Raw genomic sequence first — 18,733 nt, forward strand, 5'->3', positions numbered from 1 at the left:
GTGTGTGTGCGTGTGTGGTGTGTGTGTACATACGCGTACCTTCAATGCTTCGTCAAACTCGCATTCCGAATCGATTGGCACTCTGTCCCCATCATCGTCGATGTAGAAGATGCGTCTGTTCTTCGGCACTCCAAACTGCTTCCACTACAGATTTGAAAATCGGCGTCATGCGTCATTCACGCTAATTATGTACAGGGTGTTCCAAAAAAGGTATATAATTCAGTAACGGAGAGACTTATATCGATCGATTGCTACATATTTTCCAGATTATGACATGCACAAAACTTGAACTTTTATAAACGTTACTTTAAATAACGGACAAGTATTTTGACGAGTGGCGCTTTAAAATTTATGCCTATATACAAAGCTTCGTCCGTAATCCATACTCTGTATACGCGCGACACAAGGAGACCAAAGAAAACATACTCACCAGCTGCATCCGCATAGCCTGCAAGTCATAATTGGGCAAACGCGGAAAGTTGACAATAGCTTCGTAATCCCAAAGGCTGAAGCCCTCCTTCAACAGGAAACAGAAATATTCCTGATCGGGGTCATTCGACAATTTCTTTGTCGTCGATGACGTCGACATGATTGTTGTCGATAGCAATAACGCACACTATTTCTAATGATTCCTCGGACTTTGGATTTGCGCAAGATGGAGCCGCTCCACCGCTCGGAATCTGCGCGAATCTGTAGCCGCGATGTTTGACACCATCTGACACTGTCCGACGTCCGGACGTCAATCGGACGTCGTTTCTCCAAGTTTCTTTCTTCAACAACGGTCCGTAACGATAAGACAATGATTTCGTAATGTAGACGACACGTAATATGTTACGGAAACGGTCAATAGCAACGAGAGAAGCGTGCTGACTACAACAAACAGTCTAATGCAGCTTATACAGCAGCGTTCTGCGTTCATCCAGTGTTGACGAAACAGAGCCGAGTCAGCCGAGAACGCCGAGAACTGCCGAACTGCCGAAAGCTATTTCGCGATCATGCGCAAGCGGGGACGAGTAGACGTTAATCCCTTCCCCGTTGCAATTTGCACTTTCAAATATCCGGGACTGTCCGGAGCTCGGAATGGCTGGGAATGGCTCGGATCCGGGATCGAGCTCGAAAACCATTTTCCTTTGTTCCCATTTATTCCTCTTTATTTCGCACTTGAAACTGGTTCAACATTAGACTGATTAGACGAGTCACGCGAACCGATCGCAAGTTTGCTATGACAATTTGAAGCGTTAATGGAAAAATGCAAGCTCCAGATTGGCTGTCGCAACAATCTTGCGGATCGGCTTGCGTCATTTAATGTAAAACCAGTTTAACGCGCAACATATTTGAAGATAGACACTTTATAAAATAAACAATTTATTAATAAAATAATAATACATTTATCTATAACTTGCATCTGTCTTTTTACGCTAGCTTTTGATTAGTAAGAGTGAAAATAATATATCTCGTGTGATTCGTGTACAATTTATAAGTAGACGGACGTTGCAAGGTATAAGATTATAATTTCAATTATGCGATTAAGTTTAATTCAATCGACAAATAATTCTCTACTTCCCGGGGTATAGATATAATATAATGCACACAATCATGCTACAAATTCGCTATACGCCAATAGTCTATTTGTACGCAGGTTGTCTTTTCATTAGTGTTCTCTGCTTATACGTTTAATGTACTCGTGTAATAATATATGTCATAGACCGGTATCCAGTCAGATCTTATATTCAAGACAGTCTTAAATACAGTCTTAAAAAGTCACGAACTAATCAGAGGATCATATTAGTGTCTTAAGACATTACTTAAAACGATCTTAAAATAAGAACCGACTGAATACTGGCCATAGTGTCAGCATAAGACTAGAAACATATAACATATTCATGCTTTAACTTATCATCACACTTATCAGCTAAAGTACATTAATCGCTTAATAATATACTAGGTAGCGGGAAAAGGAAGAATTCTTTATACCACTTAGAGATCTTATGTCACATGCCTGTATTGTTAGCGTAAACGGCGGATAGAGAAGGATTTTGTAATAGCTACAACGCAAAACGGGGAGAGCCGGTACACCACACGATATACCTCCCATTAGTTCTCTGCATTTAAATCCTCGCATTAAATAGACATTTAACATTTTCGTTAAAATAAATAGTAGCTCTGCATTTGATTGACTTAAGATTAATAGCGATTAGATTCCTTTTACATGACTAACAATGATCATTATCAATAGAAAAATAAAATATATTGTCTTTTTAAGCCAACAAATGTTACGCGTGTGTATATGTGTCTGTACGTGTACGTGTGTGTTTGCATATATCTATCGGCAACTGTCGAAAGAGAACAGTTTTTTCGCAGCAAGCACATTTCCGTAATTATAATTCGTAAAGAAACGCTGCATTTCTGGGGATGGAAAACTTGACAACTTAATTTGTATATTTGCACGGCTCATGCTATTGACTTTCTTGTATCACATAAAGCAGAAGATAATTTGAGACTGTTACTTTAGATTAGAATAAACAAAATGCACAATAGTATACTTTATATCGCTTTATATACTTTCAAATAATTTTCTCTTCAGTCCGAATGAAACTACTTAGTATTATCACTTAGCACATTACAAGCAATCGTAAAATAATTAATAAGAAGCTTGAAATTTCTAATTAATTTTTTTTTTGGAAGAGAAACTTTTATAACATGATTCCAATAAAACATATCGTTATTTATAAACGAGCTTGCCAGAAACTCGTTATCTTATTTAATCTATCTAGAAATAGTACAACACAAACTTAAACTTATTGTTTGTCACAATCTCATTGCAATTTTAAAAGAAAATATTTGCAATGATAAAAATCCGACGTATAGCATTCTATTCCCCATGTGTGTAAAACGGATACGTTCTACACTGTTTAGTGTAGTATTTATGCTTGTATACCCTAAGACAGATGTATAAGAGTTAAGATTTTGTGAAATATAATCGTGTAATTATACAATAATATTGTATATAACTTTCCATATATATCCGACCAATACTAAACAGATTCGAATAATCGTGGACCGTCCTAAATTAACAATTATAATTCTTTTTTTTTTACTTTTCAAGGGAGTATAATTTCGGACAATAGACTTTGGTATACCATTGCTCAAGCAGCACGCATATCCGATGATCGCGCGCGCGATCGTATATACATATATATATATATATATCTGTCAAGTGTTCACCAGATATTCGAGCTGTATGTGCAACCGGGTGTCGAGTTATAGAAAAATAATTGCGACAATCGTGCGGCAACTGCTCCTACTATGAAAGTACAAACTATAGTATGTCGCGATATTAGAAAATTGGGTGTTCTCGCATAGACACGGTTTTGATCGATAATTCACTCCTCATCGGATTCCGTTTCTTCCGCTCATAAAATCGTAAAAAAAAAACAATGACTGCGTTCAGCAGAGAAAGTTGTTTAGGGAGCACTTCACATTAATTGAATTATATTTTTATATTTTGAGTTGAGATACAACCATTTCTCTAGATCTAAAAATATAATCCAATTAATACAAAGTGTTTATTAAGCTACTTTTTGTTGAACCCAGCCAAATATAACATTTCGCAAAATTGACGTCGCCTTCATGTGTGTTATTGGAAAAAAGATGATATAAATTCTATCATCTTCTTTTACAATATATTTCTTGTAATATAACTTAAAAAACTGGTGTTTTTTAGGGTTGAACTTCCTTGAAGAAGCACCATCGGCATTTCGTAAGATCAATTCGATTCACCAATTCGACGATGTGATCCAATTCGACAAATCGCAGGTATTAAATCCATCTGCATAAAACGCGCACTTATTGATTCGTTTTTGTCGTGCTCCGATTTCATTTACTATATATACGTTTCTGTTCTTTTACTTCCAGAACGAAAAATGACATCGGTCGTTTTGGTACCGTTTGGTATCGATCGAATCGAAGTCTCTTCTTTCTCATCTTCCAGTCATCAAAACATGTCGCTTCTCTTTTTCTCTCTTTCTCATCGCGCCATATATAAATATTAAAGTTGTATACACTCAATATAATAGATAAACGTTTTCGATATGATATATTAACAGTGAGCTAAGCACCGGGAAAGATTTTTTCAGATCGCGCGCGTACGGTTTTTATTTTTTCTACTTTATTGAAACTATATGTGGTCCTCTTCTTTGTTGCTCTGCGTCGCTGGCGTCGCCGGAGTAGGATCGTCATGGAACATCGGGTTCTTCACTTCCATCTCGCCCGTCTTTAACAAAATATCGAAAGCTACTCTTAAGATAATATTCAAAATTGGGACAAACATTTAAGATTCTGAATTCTGAGACAGAAATTATGATTCCTTGTATACGATACTCACAGATGCAAGTCCTGGGCATTCGTAAACGGTATAGTCACCCTCTTCATTCTCTTCATCGCTCTCCGCTTCCGAAAGAGAACCCGGATCCCTCGTTGCAGAAGTACGACTGCAGCAGATATTTGTTAAACATTACTTTCAAAATAATATTCCCCTATTTCTAAGATTTTTATGAAATGATGGATATCATCGAGAGATATATGTTTATTTTTTAGTAATTATATTAAATATTATAGATTATCTTAAGAATGACTACATCTAAATTAAACTCACTTTTCCATGGCAATAATTTGTTGTTTCTGATGTTGAAAATGATACATTTGAGCAGACTGGGCGAGCCTTTGATCACCGGAAGGCGATACATCTTTATTCGGTCCCGTCACACCGTAAGCAGGATACTCTATGTCCGCCGCAGCTTTCGCGCCGCGTTGTAATCTGAAAAATATAATCCCGCAAAAAGAAAATGAAACGCGTGATGTTGTAAAGCAAGCTAAGCGATGAATTATTGTAATCAGCATTACCTGCACCACGTTAAACTAATCAATACTAAAGCAAACATCGCAGCTGCACTGCAACCGGCCACAATGGCTGAAAATACATACGAAATATCACGTTGAATCGCACTAATTGACAAAATCTGATAATTCTTTTACAATCAACAAATTCTTATTTCGTTTTAGTTGCTTACCAATAAAATAAATGTCATTGTTGAAGTCCTGATTTATGGGCACGCTCACCGGACGATGTCCCGCAAGTCTATCCGGTTCCGGCACGTCGAAACTTGCGGTTAAATCCGTCTCCTGCTTGACATTCCGCATGTCATCTTCATGTTTTACTAATGTTCGCTCTTTATTTGCAGTTTTCTCCTCCTTCAAAGTCATCCTTGAATTGTCTTGCCAATCTATATCATCTATGAGTTGCACAAAAAAGAAAAAGTGTAATGCCATTTATAGTTTTTAAGAAAAAACAAAGAATAAAGACAGTTGACAGGAACTGTACTTGTCAACAGGTCAAAGTGATTTAAAAAGGAAGAGTTTAAAAAAAGAATGGATTAAATATAAAGCAAAGTAATTATTGATGCTTGTATAGTCTGACGTAATTTAAGACTCCCTTCCAAGACTCTTAATAATAATGTTAATGTGTAAAGGATAATGTTCTCAAATTCGATTTCGTTTCGAAAAAAAATTATCGTGTAAGAAAAATTAATTGTAAATAAAAAATGAAATAATAATGAAATAAAAATGAATAATAATGAAATAATTTGAATACATCAGAAATCTTGAGATTTTTTAAAAGAAAAAAATAAGAAAATGTATTTAAAAAATAATATTTTTTTTAAAGTTGATATTTCTTTCATATTGAATACACATAAAAAAAGTTAAATAATTTCTTACTTATTTTTCGTTTTACTCAATTATTATATATTTTTTAAAATTAAAATATCAAAAAGTTCTTGTCTAATTTTTTAAAGAAATATGGAATATTGTATGTTAATAGATAAAAATTTAATAAATCTTGTATCCTTTTTAGAGTTATGGGCATCAAAATTAAAAGCATTACTCTAAAGAATCCCAATGAAATCAATGGAACAAAGGAATATTCACCTGATGAAAATGATTCCTCGCCGTAATATCTGGGATCATTCGGTTTCACCGCAAACGGATGCTTCTCCTTGAAATTCGAGTCATCGAATTTATACGTGAATTCTGGTTCGGTCGCTTCCGATGCAGCTGCCGTTGCTGGACGTATAGGTGCTGCTTCCATTCCGCCCTCATGATGGAACGTTTCAATTTCGTCTATGTACTTTTTTTGGAAAGAGTCTAATGTGGACTCCATTGGATCTCTGTTCACATCGAAAATTTTCCCGTATCCGAGATTTTTTGAGAAATGGCCATCATTTTCATTCGGCTGTTTCTCTTCGGAATAAATCGGACGCTTGCGATCTAGATTGAAATAAGATGAAAGGTACTCCGGTTCCGTAATTTGATTCTGACGATAAAAGTGCGTCAACCATTCTAAGAAATCCTTTCTATCGGACAGAAGTTTTAAAAGGACTTCGCGCTCCTCCTGATGGTCCAGCAGACTGTTGTGTTTCTTGTACATTGACGACAAGAACGTAGGCAGGTGCGACCGATGAAGACGCTGCTGAAGACGATGCGCCTCTAGATAACGGGCTAACTTCAGTGCAACATCCTCTGACGTTTCCGGAAGCGCATCTATGTAATGTCAGTTTGAGAAAATAGAAAGTGTATATTTCCGCATTCATCGATTCATACAATCCTCTAATTATCAGCTTTATTTCATAATACGTCAAATTTTAATTCTAACATAAAACTCGCCTTCGGTATCAAATGAGAGATGAAAGTTTTAATATATTAACATATTAGCTTTAATCCAATAAATATTATGAACTAAAACGTGAATAGCGAAGGTTAAATTGAAGTATGTAACTTGAAATTATTATCACCGAGTTTCCTACCGCTTTTGTTATATATGTAATCGGGTTTCCTGTAGCCAACGATACGCTGGTATTCTACGATAACACTGCTCCAGTATAATCATTCGTAGGCTAGTTAAATCTTTTTAAGTATGTTTGTGTGTTACGTATACATAAAATTTTACGCTTTATATAAATCATATTATATGTCAATTGATCATAAGAATTGGAGCAAACTGTAATCGCATCACAAACAATCGCGCAATTTACTCTTGACCTTCAAATCTTAATTACGCTTCGAGGACAGAAAATACTATAAACGATCATCGGATTATCCGTTCATTATTCTCGTTTATGCAATGTATCATAAGAGGATGGAATCTTTCGATATTGTTGTATAATACGAATTATATAATACGTTTTTTGTACTACATATGTTCGAGAAATTTGAATTGTACTAAATTTTTATTTAAAAGGATCGAAAAGAAATAAGATTCTAAAATCATCTCATATTATTTCGAATAATATTTCTCGATGGTAAAAAAAATATTCTTAATGATAAAGGGGTCAAAAGACGATGATAGTTTATCATAAAAATGATAATAGTTGTTTTTATTTTGTTTCTTTAAACTTATGAATTGATACTGTTATAGAAACAATTTTTTAGATATATATGCTGTTTAAAAAACCTAGATCATCTTAATACTGTTAAAACATTCTTTGCTCCTTAACATATTTTTTTCTTTGCGAATTGATTAAGTAAATATATTTTTATTGTGCGAAACAATCGATTATATTTTAACATTTAATTAATCAATTCTTACTAATTAAAAATAAAATATGACATATTTTCAAAGAGTTACAAGTGGGTCTTCTTTGTGTCATTCCCCCTGGAAACGTTGCCTCTTAAGGCCGTAGACTCTATCTTACTCACCCCGATAAAAGCTGAGCTCGCCAGTGGACCAGCTCAACAGGAGCGGCATTAACGTCAGCCAAGTGCAGCCCCGTTGAAGGAGCATCCTCTCGTCGTCGTCGTCACTGCTGTTGGTCGGCTGCTGAGGGCCCTGCACAGGTCTTATCGTTTCTCTATTCGCGTCTCCATATGCGAGAGAGCACGTCACTTCATTCAGGGCGGACAGCGAGCTTGCGCGATTAGTGCGGCTTCGCAATCAATAACGACCACCACACCGACTTTCACCCTCCCACACCAGTTTCGTCTTGTTCCGACGTTGCGCGAGTACTCTGCACCGCGTTCCTCGAGGACGCGCTTTTCCTCCTCTTCCGCCTCCTCTTTCTCCTCCTATTGTCGTATATTGCGCCGGCGATTAACATGGGCGCATTAGGTGTCATTAAGCAGCTGCCATGCATCCCCACTACTCTGCACACCCGCATCCGCACATGTGAGGATTTGTTTCGTTTACAAGATTGCTGTGGTTCCGATTCATTTTGCCCGGACGTTCACCCTTTAATTCATCCATTGAATATCGGTAGAATAGAAACGTTTCTCTGAGTTCATATACTTGGTAACGCAAAGTTTGTTAACTGTATATTTCAATGATGCTGATGGACCTGTTATGCTCCAGAACTATTGAAAGTAAAAAAATATTGTCAAATATTAATGATAAGGACGAGGCATTTTTTAAATTTATATTTTGGATTTAAATGTAATAAGGAAATGATACGTGCCTATGTCGTTCTTAAAACACAACGTTTCATTTCGTAACAATTATTTATTTAATCGAGATACAGATAATCGAAATAAAAATCATCACATCAGTCCTTAATGTTTTTGATAAGGTTTTCTCATCCTTTTGATTCCTGTGATTGTGTTTTTAAATTATATCAATTCACTATTTATTTACAGATAAGTCGTAATCTTTAATCACATCGATGAACTAACACATCTAATTAACATATCACATAAATGATGATTCGACACCTTATATCCAAAGAATGCCAAAATTCTCATATTTTTATATTCTCTGCTTTTATCAATTTGATTATTCATCATAATTGTAAACAAAATAATAAGGCAGTACAAAAAAATCAATTTAGCTATAAATTTAACTATGCCAAATCGATAATCACATCGCCTTAATTATTGTCCAACAGAGACTCGTCCGTTACGAGCAATCGAATCGGCTTGCGTTTTTCCTCTATATTTTGCTTTCGCCTGCGATTTATTACGCCGTCGGAAGCATCCATCATTCGTAATATTTGTGTTTGGTCCGAGCAGTCCACTGGTGCAACCGAGATATCCCGTACTGCTCTAAACTTGCCACAATTGTTCAAATGCTCGTTTTCTAAGCGGAAGAAGTTCCACACGAAACGTCTATCAAGAAAACATATAAATTACGCGATGACCCAGTTTTTTTAATCATCGTAATAATAATAATAATAATAATATATATGTATATATTATTACATATAATATATACATATAATATATACAATATATAATATGTATTGCAGAGTTTGTAATATATATTTACAAAAACTTCATATGAAATTCACTATGAACGCCCTGAAAATTTTTCTCATAATTTTTAAACGAATTGGAACATTTTTCAGAAATACTCAGAAATATGTGAAAAGTTTACATCTTCTTTCAGAATTTTTCATACAACTGAATTCTGAAATATTCTGAAATTTCTCATTCCATAAAAAATATTTTTAAAATTTTTTCAGATTTTTATAACATTTCATCAGAAATTGTACTTATTAAAAAAATCTTAGAAATCTTATGATATTTCATAATTAACATATACGAAAAATTCTGAAAAAAGAAATAGATTCTCTGACAAATGTTCCAATTCGTATAAGAAATGTGAGAAAGTTATAAAATTATATAGAAATTCTGAAAAATTATAAAGAGATTCTGAAAAAATTATATAAAAAATTCTGAAAAAAATGTTTACCAGGGCGTGCAAACAATTGCATAATGAAACGTCGTGCATTCAATCAAACAATATTGTACAGTAAAAAAAATGTAATAGTATTTTTGAAATTAAACAATAAACAAAAAATATATATAATATATAAACATAAGTAAAAAATTAAAATAAAGAGACAAATTTACAACGTATCAGATTGTGATCATGGGTCTCCACTAATCCAGCATTGTTATCGTTCTCGTTTACACTATCCATCAGATGGATTACTTCATCGCGTCTGGGCCCTATGGAGATATCACGCACCGCTCGGAACTTGCCTACGTTGTATAGATGCTCGTTCTCCAGTCGAAAGTAATTCCACACGAACCTTCTAGCGACTTATTAGTAAGGCATATTGATAAGCGATTAGATTAGTCAGTCTATCGTCGATTAAGTCGTTGCTTTTAACTTTTGACAATCAATTATTTCGTTGCAAACGACATTATCGTAAGATTACTGAAGATAATTTTGAGCGCGAATAATTGATTCTTAATTACATGTCAATAATTACAATCTAAATTTAAAAATAACTTTTTTCTTTAATTTATTAATTTAATTTTTTATTTATAAATTGTGGGAATAAAGTTTAAACAATTCATTTTCCAGTTCATATATAATGTTTTTGAGTTTTGCTTTTAAAGTGTTAAGACATTTAAGAATTATGTGCGTATAAAGTGCGTGCAAATCATAAACTTAAATATTAACATTTTATTAAGCATAATAAAACAACGATAAAAATCGACGATTTGCAATGATTGAGCTAGTACAACTATTTTTCAATCTTAATATATTCTCTACATGCATTCAATATTAAAATACGAATAAAAACATATATTTACCTGAAAACTTCTAACGGGGCAACTATAGAAACCATAAGGTCCGCGTGAATATAACCCATTTCTGTTAGAGACAAAGAAAATGCCCATCCAAATCGCAAGATAAAATCTTCAACCATTGCAAAGTAGTAATAATACTGCAAAATAGAAATGCAGAATGAGCTGTGATGAATTATTAATTAAATAAACAGTTAATACGTTGTCATTAATATTATTAATATCTGTGCGTATAATATAATAGAATTTAATATGGAAAAAACATACAGGTGACGAATAAACTATCTCTTCTCTGAGAAACTTATTTTCTCCAGCATTGCTATCGAAAAGACCCCAATCCAATTTTACATCCCAAGTATACGTAAAACAGGAACTCACTACACTGACTGTCAGCCATAAGTAAAAGTAGGGATTCTCAGTAGACAGTGCGTAATATTCTATTTAATAGTACAACTAGTTGAGTTAAAAAATAGGCAATACTTAATTCATTATCTAAGCGAAGTACTTACTCTTATTTGTTAAATGCAAATAAGCGAAAATAACCACAAAGAAGCTTGTTGCATACTTGACCGCATTTAAGAGATGTGGAAAGATCTCTTTCGTATCTCGATAACGTCTGAGACATTGTGCAAATCGAAACCACGCCGGTAAACACACCACAAACGGTCTCATCGATAGTTCACGCACTATACAGGTGTCTGTATCTATTCAAAAAAGAGAAATATGGATGCGTTAGATATTGAATATCGATTAGAGATATAAATACAAATATAAAATAAAGAAGAGGAAGTTCATAGTATGAAAAAGTTATGTACAATAACTAGTGTAGCATAAATTCGTCGCATCTATATAATTAATTACTGACCTGTAACATCGGTCCAAGAAGAATTCTGAATATAGAAACAGACAAAATATTGAAAATCTAGAAAGACCGTATGAAGAGAATTGAGTTGATCAGCGAGCCAAAAATCCGCGAATCCCACATAAAAGAATGGTGCGCAAAAGACACGACCTAGAACGCGCAGCGTCCAAAATCTTGCCTCGTATCGTAGAGTCTTGGTAGGATTGAATAAAAATAGTGCCAATAGCACATAAAACAGCAACTATAAAAAACTACAATTAATTCCTTGAGAATTGTTTACACTATGAAGAATTAATTATTCGTCATTTAAAATTTTTCACAATACTCTTAAAATAAATATTTTAGAGATGACACACATTTATATAGAAATATGCGTGACCTTACTGGTTGAACAAACGGTGGTATACCCAACGTATCGCTATATAGAAAACCCAAAATAGACATGGACCAAACTAGACCGAGTATGGTTGCCATTTCAATGATATGCTGAAATTACAATAATGAATTTCACGACATCAATAATCTATTTTTAATTATAAGATGTTAATACAAAATAATTTCAATTAAAATTAATATATAAGATAAAAGTGAACAAAGCACGACAAACATCATACTAGTTAGTAATAATTTAAATTTTGTTTATGTTTAGTTAAGACATATATTTATTAATAATATAAGAACTATTTAAAATTCTGTACAACTAATTGATAAATCCTATTTTAAAATTAATATTATATCTTTTTTACTATAACTGTAATCTAAAATATTGATTTTATCTGTCATAAAACCTGTTCTGACAAATGATTGCGTGGATCAAGTTCGAATATCAGCACATGGTTTACGCCAGAAGATCTCCAGCCATAAACATTGATTCCCATCAAAAAAAGGAATTCTATCATAAGAAGTGGCCCACGATAAATTCGACATAATACCTTCCAGTTTTCCTTCTTTTTATATCGCATAGCTGAAAAATTAAAGTCAATGTAATGCAAATAAAAGGGAAAAAATTTTCATTCTGCTTACCGGATAATATCACAGCAATAAAAAGTATGACAAAAGCACCGGAAAAAAGACCGACTTTAAATGTAATCCAAGGAGAGAGCTGTTCTCCGAGTGGAGGTACTCTGAGCCGTTTCATGGCTCTTTGACGATCGCCATGTTCCAGATCTCGAGTGACTACAGCCTCGGTCTCTGCAATCAATCTATCTATATCCTTCCGTGTATGGAAAATCGCCGTATCAACATGTTCTGCACGCCATTTGCTACCAAAGTCTACATTCAAAAGCTACAAAATATCATTACTTTATACATATCTCTTCATATATCTTACTTACTTACTTGTGTTTCTCAAACATACACAAATTCATAATTTTTTTTTATTCTGCATTTAAATTAATTGTATACATAAATTGCAAACATAAAGTTAAATAAATCTACATACTTTGTCATGTTTCTTCAAAATTTTTCGGAATCCAGTAAAATTCAAATCTTGGTAATTTTGAAGTAGAATAAGAAAAAGATAGAATTCAGAAAAGGCTAATTTTAACTCTTGAAGTTTGCGTGCCGATACTGGCTTTTTGTGAAGGATGTGACTGCGATAGCGTGCCTTACGACTTTGGGCATCCTCAGAAACTGATAAAATCTCACTTAGTTCGTTGTTAAGTGTGGCAAATCTACGTGTAGCTTCTGCTAACTTTTCTGAAAACAGAACATGCTTTTCATTTTGTACTTAAATAGCTATTATGTTAGATAAAAGTATTTCAAATGTCAATTGATCTTACCAGAATAGAAGGTATTTATTTTTGTCAGTTCCTTATCACAATAATGGAAAAACTTCTCATCAAACTTGCTGTAGAAGCTATCTAAAACGTATGGTTCGCTTACATCTGCGGATGGAGCCTGTTCTACTGCAGCATATAGCAGAGCCTTCATTTCCTGTGTATAATTACATGACATAAAGTATTATGTAAATTTCTTGCAATTAGTTGATACAATAAATCTTAAAGTACAGGAAAAGAGAAAAGTAAAATAAAGATTGCAATCGCTTAAATAACAAAAATAATTAATATGGTATATAAAAAATATACAAAAGATACAAGTACAAAAATAAAATGGAATGTAAAAGAAAAATATATACACTGTATATATAATTTTTTAATATTGAAAGTACACCTCGTAGTTGATATACTGTTTTCTCCATTCTGGTGTGATGTGAGCGCTTAAATGTTCCGCGAATTTCATGGTGAGGAAGAAAAGGTAGAAGAGGAAGAAGAAGACGTCGTGTCAACGATTACACGACGAATCTACGTAAACAGGATACTTGAATTGACATATACTCATCAAGATCGTATTGAATTATTTTTAAAGCCCTAGATTCGTCAGGCAACGCATGTTTCGCAGATATTGTGTACTTGTAGGTTATGTCGCGTCATAACCTATTTCGCGTGATTTCTTTACAAAACTGGCGCAATAACCGAGACTTTTTCGCAGCGTTGTTATAAGATATTACAAATTATTTTTATATACACCGTTGTGTTCTGTATTTAAAAATGAAGAAAATTTCTTGTGAAGGTTACGACACATAGTAAACAATTTGTGATTCACGTGTATCATATATTGTACATAAATTTTAAAATATTTTCTCTTGTTTTCATACAATACATTCAAGTATTTTGATGAGAAATATGCTGAGGAAACTGATTGTTAGATCATAAACGTAATTCTTTTAAGTGTAAATATGGTAAAGTTAATTGTACTAAGAGTGCGTTGCATAAAATTTACATCTTTACGATATGTAAGTATGATATGACGTCTATAAATTGAATTTATATATATTTAAAAGAATTTACATGATAATGAGATCTGTCTTCAGTTTTCAGCGAAACCAAAAGTTGTACTTAGTGATACAGTATTTACTTCAGTCTCTAATAATGAAATCAAATATAGGCATCATCCAGGTGTTGTTATTCCTAGAACACCAGTGTTTCCACAATGGGCAATAAAAGAAATACAAAGTATCTTAAAAGGTATAAATTATACAATGCATACACATTTAGTTCTTACATTTAAAATATTTATAGAATATTTTGTGATTAATTATTACTTTGTAATACTATGCTTTTAGAGAGACAAATAGTCTTGAAAAAAATTAAAGAGAATACAAAGAAATTAATACATCACTTGAATAAACGTCATCCACCATTAGAACAACATGAGTTACTAGCAAAATTTCAGAAAGTAGAAGAGCGTTTGAATATTAATAATCATGATAAAAAGATATCGATAGAGGATATAGATTTTTGTAAAGATAGAAAGTCCAGGATGATTTTGAAGCAAAATATTTATAACTGGCAACCAATACACTTCGATAAACTCACTTCCCTGATGTACCTGGTCGGCAGAGGCGTTCAGAATTATGCGGTTTTGCATAAAATTTTCAACGAAATTAAATTTCGCGACACGGATTTCAGACCTCAAACATTGTTTGACTTTGGTTCTGGTGTTGGCACAGTCATGTGGTAAATATAAAAGTGAACTATATTAGATGATGTAAAAAACCTAGAATATTTAATATAAGATTGATTAATATAACATTAAGGAATCTTTTTTTTTATTCTATAGGGCAGCTTCTGAGATCTGGTCAAAAACGTTAAAAGAATACTTTTGTGTTGAAGTATCGGAATTCATGATTGAATTGTCGGAAAGATTAGCGGAAGCTGCCGAGCCAAAGATCAAAGAAGTTTTTCATCGTCAATATTTTCCTATCTCAACGAATGTAAGAGTAATATGAAATATTATACACATTAAAGTTTTTGTTCAAAAAATATATAATTTGATATATCTCTGTTATTTTTAGCGAACATATGATATCGTAGTGAGCGCGTACACTTTGTTTGAATTACCGGGTATGGAATCACGTATTAATACAATATTAAACCTTTGGGCAAAGACTAACAACTACCTGATTATTGTAGAAGAAGGAACCAATGCAGGTTTCAAAGTAGGCATATTCAATATAATTTTACTTTCTATATATATTTTGTAAAATTCTCATCTTTGTTCCTTTTTTTTGAAAGCTAGTAAATGAAGCACGAGATTTCATTCTCAAATACGCAAATTCGAAACGTAGACAAGAAACGCAATTTGCTCATGTTTTCTCACCTGTAAGTATTTATTAGATAAGAAATCCGAACGTGATTGATTGTGATGATATTGTTGAATGCATTGATTGTCTCTTAAATCTGTTATATTATTGTTGCGATTTAGTGTCCACATGATTTGAAGTGTCCAAGATTTGCCACCGATAATACTCCCTGTAATTTAAGTGTTCTTTATCACCCATTGCAATTTTTGGGCGGTCGACAACACAAATCAGAGCTATATTCTTATGTTGTGTTAAAGAAAAGTAAGTAAGGTTGAAAAATAAAATTAACAAAAATTGTTATTTAAATCACGTCTTATAAAAGATATGATAGAAATTATATAGTGGCACTAATTATTAAGTTTTATTGAGATGTGTATATCCTTTCCAATACAAAAATACAAAATATGTTTCTTTTTACAGGTAAACGTCCTGAGAATGATGAGCAATGGCCAAGGATCGTGCGAGCTATATTAAAACGTTCTAATCACACGATCTGTCGCATGTGCACCAACAGTGGAGAACTGAAAGAGGAGATATTTACAAAATACAAGCATGGAAAGTATGTATTTATTAAATTGTGTTTGAATATACAATTATATGAAATATTTTTATTGTCAGGCATATGTACCGTTGTGCAAGAGAGAGTGAATGGGGCGATAGATTACCTTTGCATTATGAACAACAGCAAGAAAATTTAGAAGAAACTGAAACAGTTACTAAAACGGCTACTGAAAATAAGAATAAGGAAATTTAAATGAGGAAATAAAATTATATTAAATGTTATTTTTGTTGTTTTTTTATTTTATGTATATATATATACATTCCTTAAACTTTATTAAATAAATATAGACTTGATGAACAATAAAAATTTCAATTTATTTAGGAAAATTGTTAAATAATAATCTACATATATTGTTATAATAAAGGAATAATTATATAATATTAAGGTTCACATGAATATCAATTCAATAATATTAATTTAAATGACTATTCGAGCCGTGCTGAATATTATTTGCGAATTTTTTCAATAAAATAATTTATTAATGTAATAATTATAAACGTTTCGACTTTTTAAACTTAATCATCTTCAGTGATCTTGTTTTAGTAAATTCTAATCAATAACCTAATGTTTTATATTTACAATCTTTCTTATACATATAAATCAAGGTTGTACTCTTTAGTCATTGTATCAAATTGAAAATCAAGGATTGAGTTTCATAGAAACATAATCAGCAAGTTTAATGTTTCAATTTGATACAATGATTGAGGAGCCATACAATCTTGAATTGGAGTTCGAATGAATTTCAAGAGATCATTTGACAAAATATGAAAATAAGAATATTGCTATTTATACATTTGAAGACATATGATTTCCTCGGATTGATTTGAACGTTATATATATATAAGAAAGACTGCGAATAAAACATTAGATAATTAGAATTTATTAGAACAAGATCACTGAAGATGGCCAAGTTTAAAAGGTCGAAACGTTTATAGTTATTATATTAATAAATTATTATTTTATTAAAAAGTTCGCAAATATTCAGAGCGACTCGAATAGCCATTTAATATTATGAAATAATTCTAAATAATATACAGAATTCTTTTTTTTCCTAAGGTTTCAATTATTTTAAAGTAATATTTATATTTGCTATATTAAATTGTATATCGCCGAAATATTGTAGATCATCAAATTTTTATCAAAGTTTTCCTGTTTCAACATTAATTTAAGACTCGCTGATACATTATATTGAGGCTAAAGCATTCATTTTACGAGAAGCGTATAAGATGAAGAGGGGCATTTAAAAGCAGACCGAAGACTAGTCCACGACCAGTCCCGCTTGTACAACGAACGAGAAAATTTCTCCAAGTGCAAGGTAAGGTAAATTCAAAGTTCGTAAAAGGAAGTGCGTAAAAGGAATTCTCCTTCATCAATTTTTTTTTTTAAACTTTTTTCTTACGGTATACTTAGCAGAATGATTTTTAAGTAATGTATAGCTTTATTTATTTGTCCGATGTATGAAATATTTATTAATTTAATTTTTATAATCAATAAAATTTATTATTGTGTGAAAAGAATAAGTGTTATAAAGACATAAAAATATTATCGTCAAATTCCATTATTATATTTCAAATACTGGTAAAAAATTTTAAGTTATTAATTTAAAGATATCGACATTAAAAAATTTACATTTTTCTTTTTAAACCTTATACATGTAATATTGTAAAAGTAAAAGAAGATAATATGTGCATTATACCTTAATTAAACTTTGAAAAAATAATTGCAACTTTTAAATATAATTTTCAAATAAAATAAGTAAATTGAACTGTGTGCAAGTATTTATAATAATTCGAATCAGTGCGTTTTATATATTTCAATTAATCTTTAAAACAATTTGAAAAAAAAGAATCGCAATTAGATATAATTTACAAATAGCATGTATGTATACAAATGTAAAAATTATAAATATATAAAATAAATGTAATTTATGTAAATTGTATGTAATTTATGTATGTAAAATGTAAATTGAAATATATGCAAATGTTTGTAATAATTCGAATCAGTGGATCGTACACGTTTGATGCATTCTCCGAATGCATCAAAAGATGTCAGCTTGAATTCCAAAGTGGATGAAGTTGAAATAAGAATTCGAAAGCGATGATGAGTACCTTAAAAATAAAAGTGCTAAAATATGCTTCGATTACGCAACTTATGGGATAATAAGGGTGACGGCGCATTTGCGCAAGTAATGTGTCGATTCTTCCGTATGCAACTTTCTCTTACAAGAGTACAAGTGTTTCACTTTTCTCTTCGAAACTCGTTTATTGTACGCGTACTTGTGCGTATATTTGTATCAATGTGTGCGTATATCCGACCAGGAATACAAAATACCGATGTAAATACCGATTGCACGAACTTAATGTCTAATAAGTAGACTCAAAAAAAATTGAGAGAAAATATATTTCCTGAAATTTATACTTTTTATGAAACAAATCTGTTTATTACAATTATTGAGTATGTTTTTTTTGCTTCTTTTATGTTATTTTTAACTCCATTTTTTCTTAAAGCTAATATCACTAAATAGAAAATGCACATGTTAATCTTACGTAAATTCTGTGTATTTTTAGTGTGTGTATGTGTG

The 18,733-nt window shown here is 32.2% G+C and overlaps 4 protein-coding genes across 4 annotated transcripts in view; 1 reads left to right on the forward strand and 3 right to left on the reverse strand.

Annotated features, from left to right (window-relative positions):
* Positions 1–589, reverse strand: part of LOC105623905 — a 5,972-nt gene extending 5,383 nt beyond the window's left edge. The window contains exons 1-2 of the mRNA XM_012205277.1: positions 431–589; positions 40–144 (exon numbers count right to left, since the gene is read on the reverse strand). Coding sequence (XP_012060667.1) covers positions 40–144; positions 431–589 — 264 coding nt within the window. The remainder of the gene's footprint in view (positions 1–39; positions 145–430) is intronic.
* A 3,588-nt stretch (positions 590–4,177) lies between these two features.
* On the reverse strand, positions 4,178–7,837 carry LOC105623907. The gene is made up of 7 exons (XM_012205278.1): positions 7,753–7,837; positions 5,986–6,597; positions 5,070–5,291; positions 4,903–4,969; positions 4,655–4,816; positions 4,385–4,490; positions 4,178–4,273 (listed from the first exon to the last, which is right to left on the reverse strand). The coding sequence occupies exons 1-7, from the start codon at positions 7,835–7,837 to the stop codon at positions 4,178–4,180; spliced, it is 1,350 nt and encodes a 449-aa protein (XP_012060668.1).
* A 1,075-nt stretch (positions 7,838–8,912) lies between these two features.
* LOC105623908 (xenotropic and polytropic retrovirus receptor 1-like) lies at positions 8,913–13,687 on the reverse strand. Its single transcript, XM_012205279.1, has 11 exons — positions 13,619–13,687; positions 13,228–13,381; positions 12,888–13,144; positions 12,470–12,731; positions 12,235–12,410; positions 11,831–11,932; positions 11,450–11,687; positions 11,094–11,288; positions 10,852–11,021; positions 10,591–10,724; positions 8,913–9,150 (listed from the first exon to the last, which is right to left on the reverse strand). Exons 1-11 carry the CDS (start codon positions 13,685–13,687, stop codon positions 8,913–8,915), a joined length of 1,995 nt encoding a protein of 664 aa, XP_012060669.1.
* A 496-nt stretch (positions 13,688–14,183) lies between these two features.
* Positions 14,184–16,344, forward strand: LOC105623909 (methyltransferase-like protein 17, mitochondrial). Its single transcript, XM_012205280.1, has 9 exons — positions 14,184–14,240; positions 14,319–14,472; positions 14,571–14,964; positions 15,068–15,221; positions 15,303–15,446; positions 15,523–15,609; positions 15,713–15,851; positions 16,011–16,149; positions 16,209–16,344. Exons 1-9 carry the CDS (start codon positions 14,184–14,186, stop codon positions 16,342–16,344), a joined length of 1,404 nt encoding a protein of 467 aa, XP_012060670.1.
* Positions 16,345–18,733: the final 2,389 nt, after the last annotated feature.

This window comes from Atta cephalotes, assembly GCF_000143395.1.
Source record: "Atta cephalotes unplaced genomic scaffold scaffold00067, whole genome shotgun sequence".
In the NCBI taxonomy this organism is placed as follows: domain Eukaryota; kingdom Metazoa; phylum Arthropoda; class Insecta; order Hymenoptera; family Formicidae; genus Atta; species Atta cephalotes.

Excerpts from the sequence above, each read along its gene's own strand:
- LOC105623907 (XM_012205278.1), bottom strand. The coding sequence starts at position 7,837 with ATGCTCCTTCAACGGGGCTGCACTTGGCTGACGTTAATGCCGCTCCTG. Across the intron at positions 5,292-5,985 it reads CGAGGAATCATTTTCATCAG|ATGATATAGATTGGCAAGAC; the intron begins GTGAATATTCCT and ends TGCAACTCATAG. Across the intron at positions 4,817-4,902 it reads ATTAGTTTAACGTGGTGCAG|ATTACAACGCGGCGCGAAAG; the intron begins GTAATGCTGATT and ends TATATTTTTCAG.
- LOC105623908 (XM_012205279.1), bottom strand. The coding sequence starts at position 13,687 with ATGAAATTCGCGGAACATTTAAGCGCTCACATCACACCAGAATGGAGA. Across the intron at positions 11,933-12,234 it reads GCAATCATTTGTCAGAACAG|CATATCATTGAAATGGCAAC; the intron begins GTTTTATGACAG and ends TTGTAATTTCAG. Across the intron at positions 10,725-10,851 it reads AGATAGTTTATTCGTCACCT|TATTATTACTACTTTGCAAT; the intron begins GTATGTTTTTTC and ends TCTATTTTGCAG.
- LOC105623909 (XM_012205280.1), top strand. The coding sequence starts at position 14,184 with ATGGTAAAGTTAATTGTACTAAGAGTGCGTTGCATAAAATTTACATCT. Across the intron at positions 14,241-14,318 it reads AATTTACATCTTTACGATAT|TTTTCAGCGAAACCAAAAGT; the intron begins GTAAGTATGATA and ends ATCTGTCTTCAG. Across the intron at positions 15,610-15,712 it reads TTGCTCATGTTTTCTCACCT|TGTCCACATGATTTGAAGTG; the intron begins GTAAGTATTTAT and ends GTTGCGATTTAG.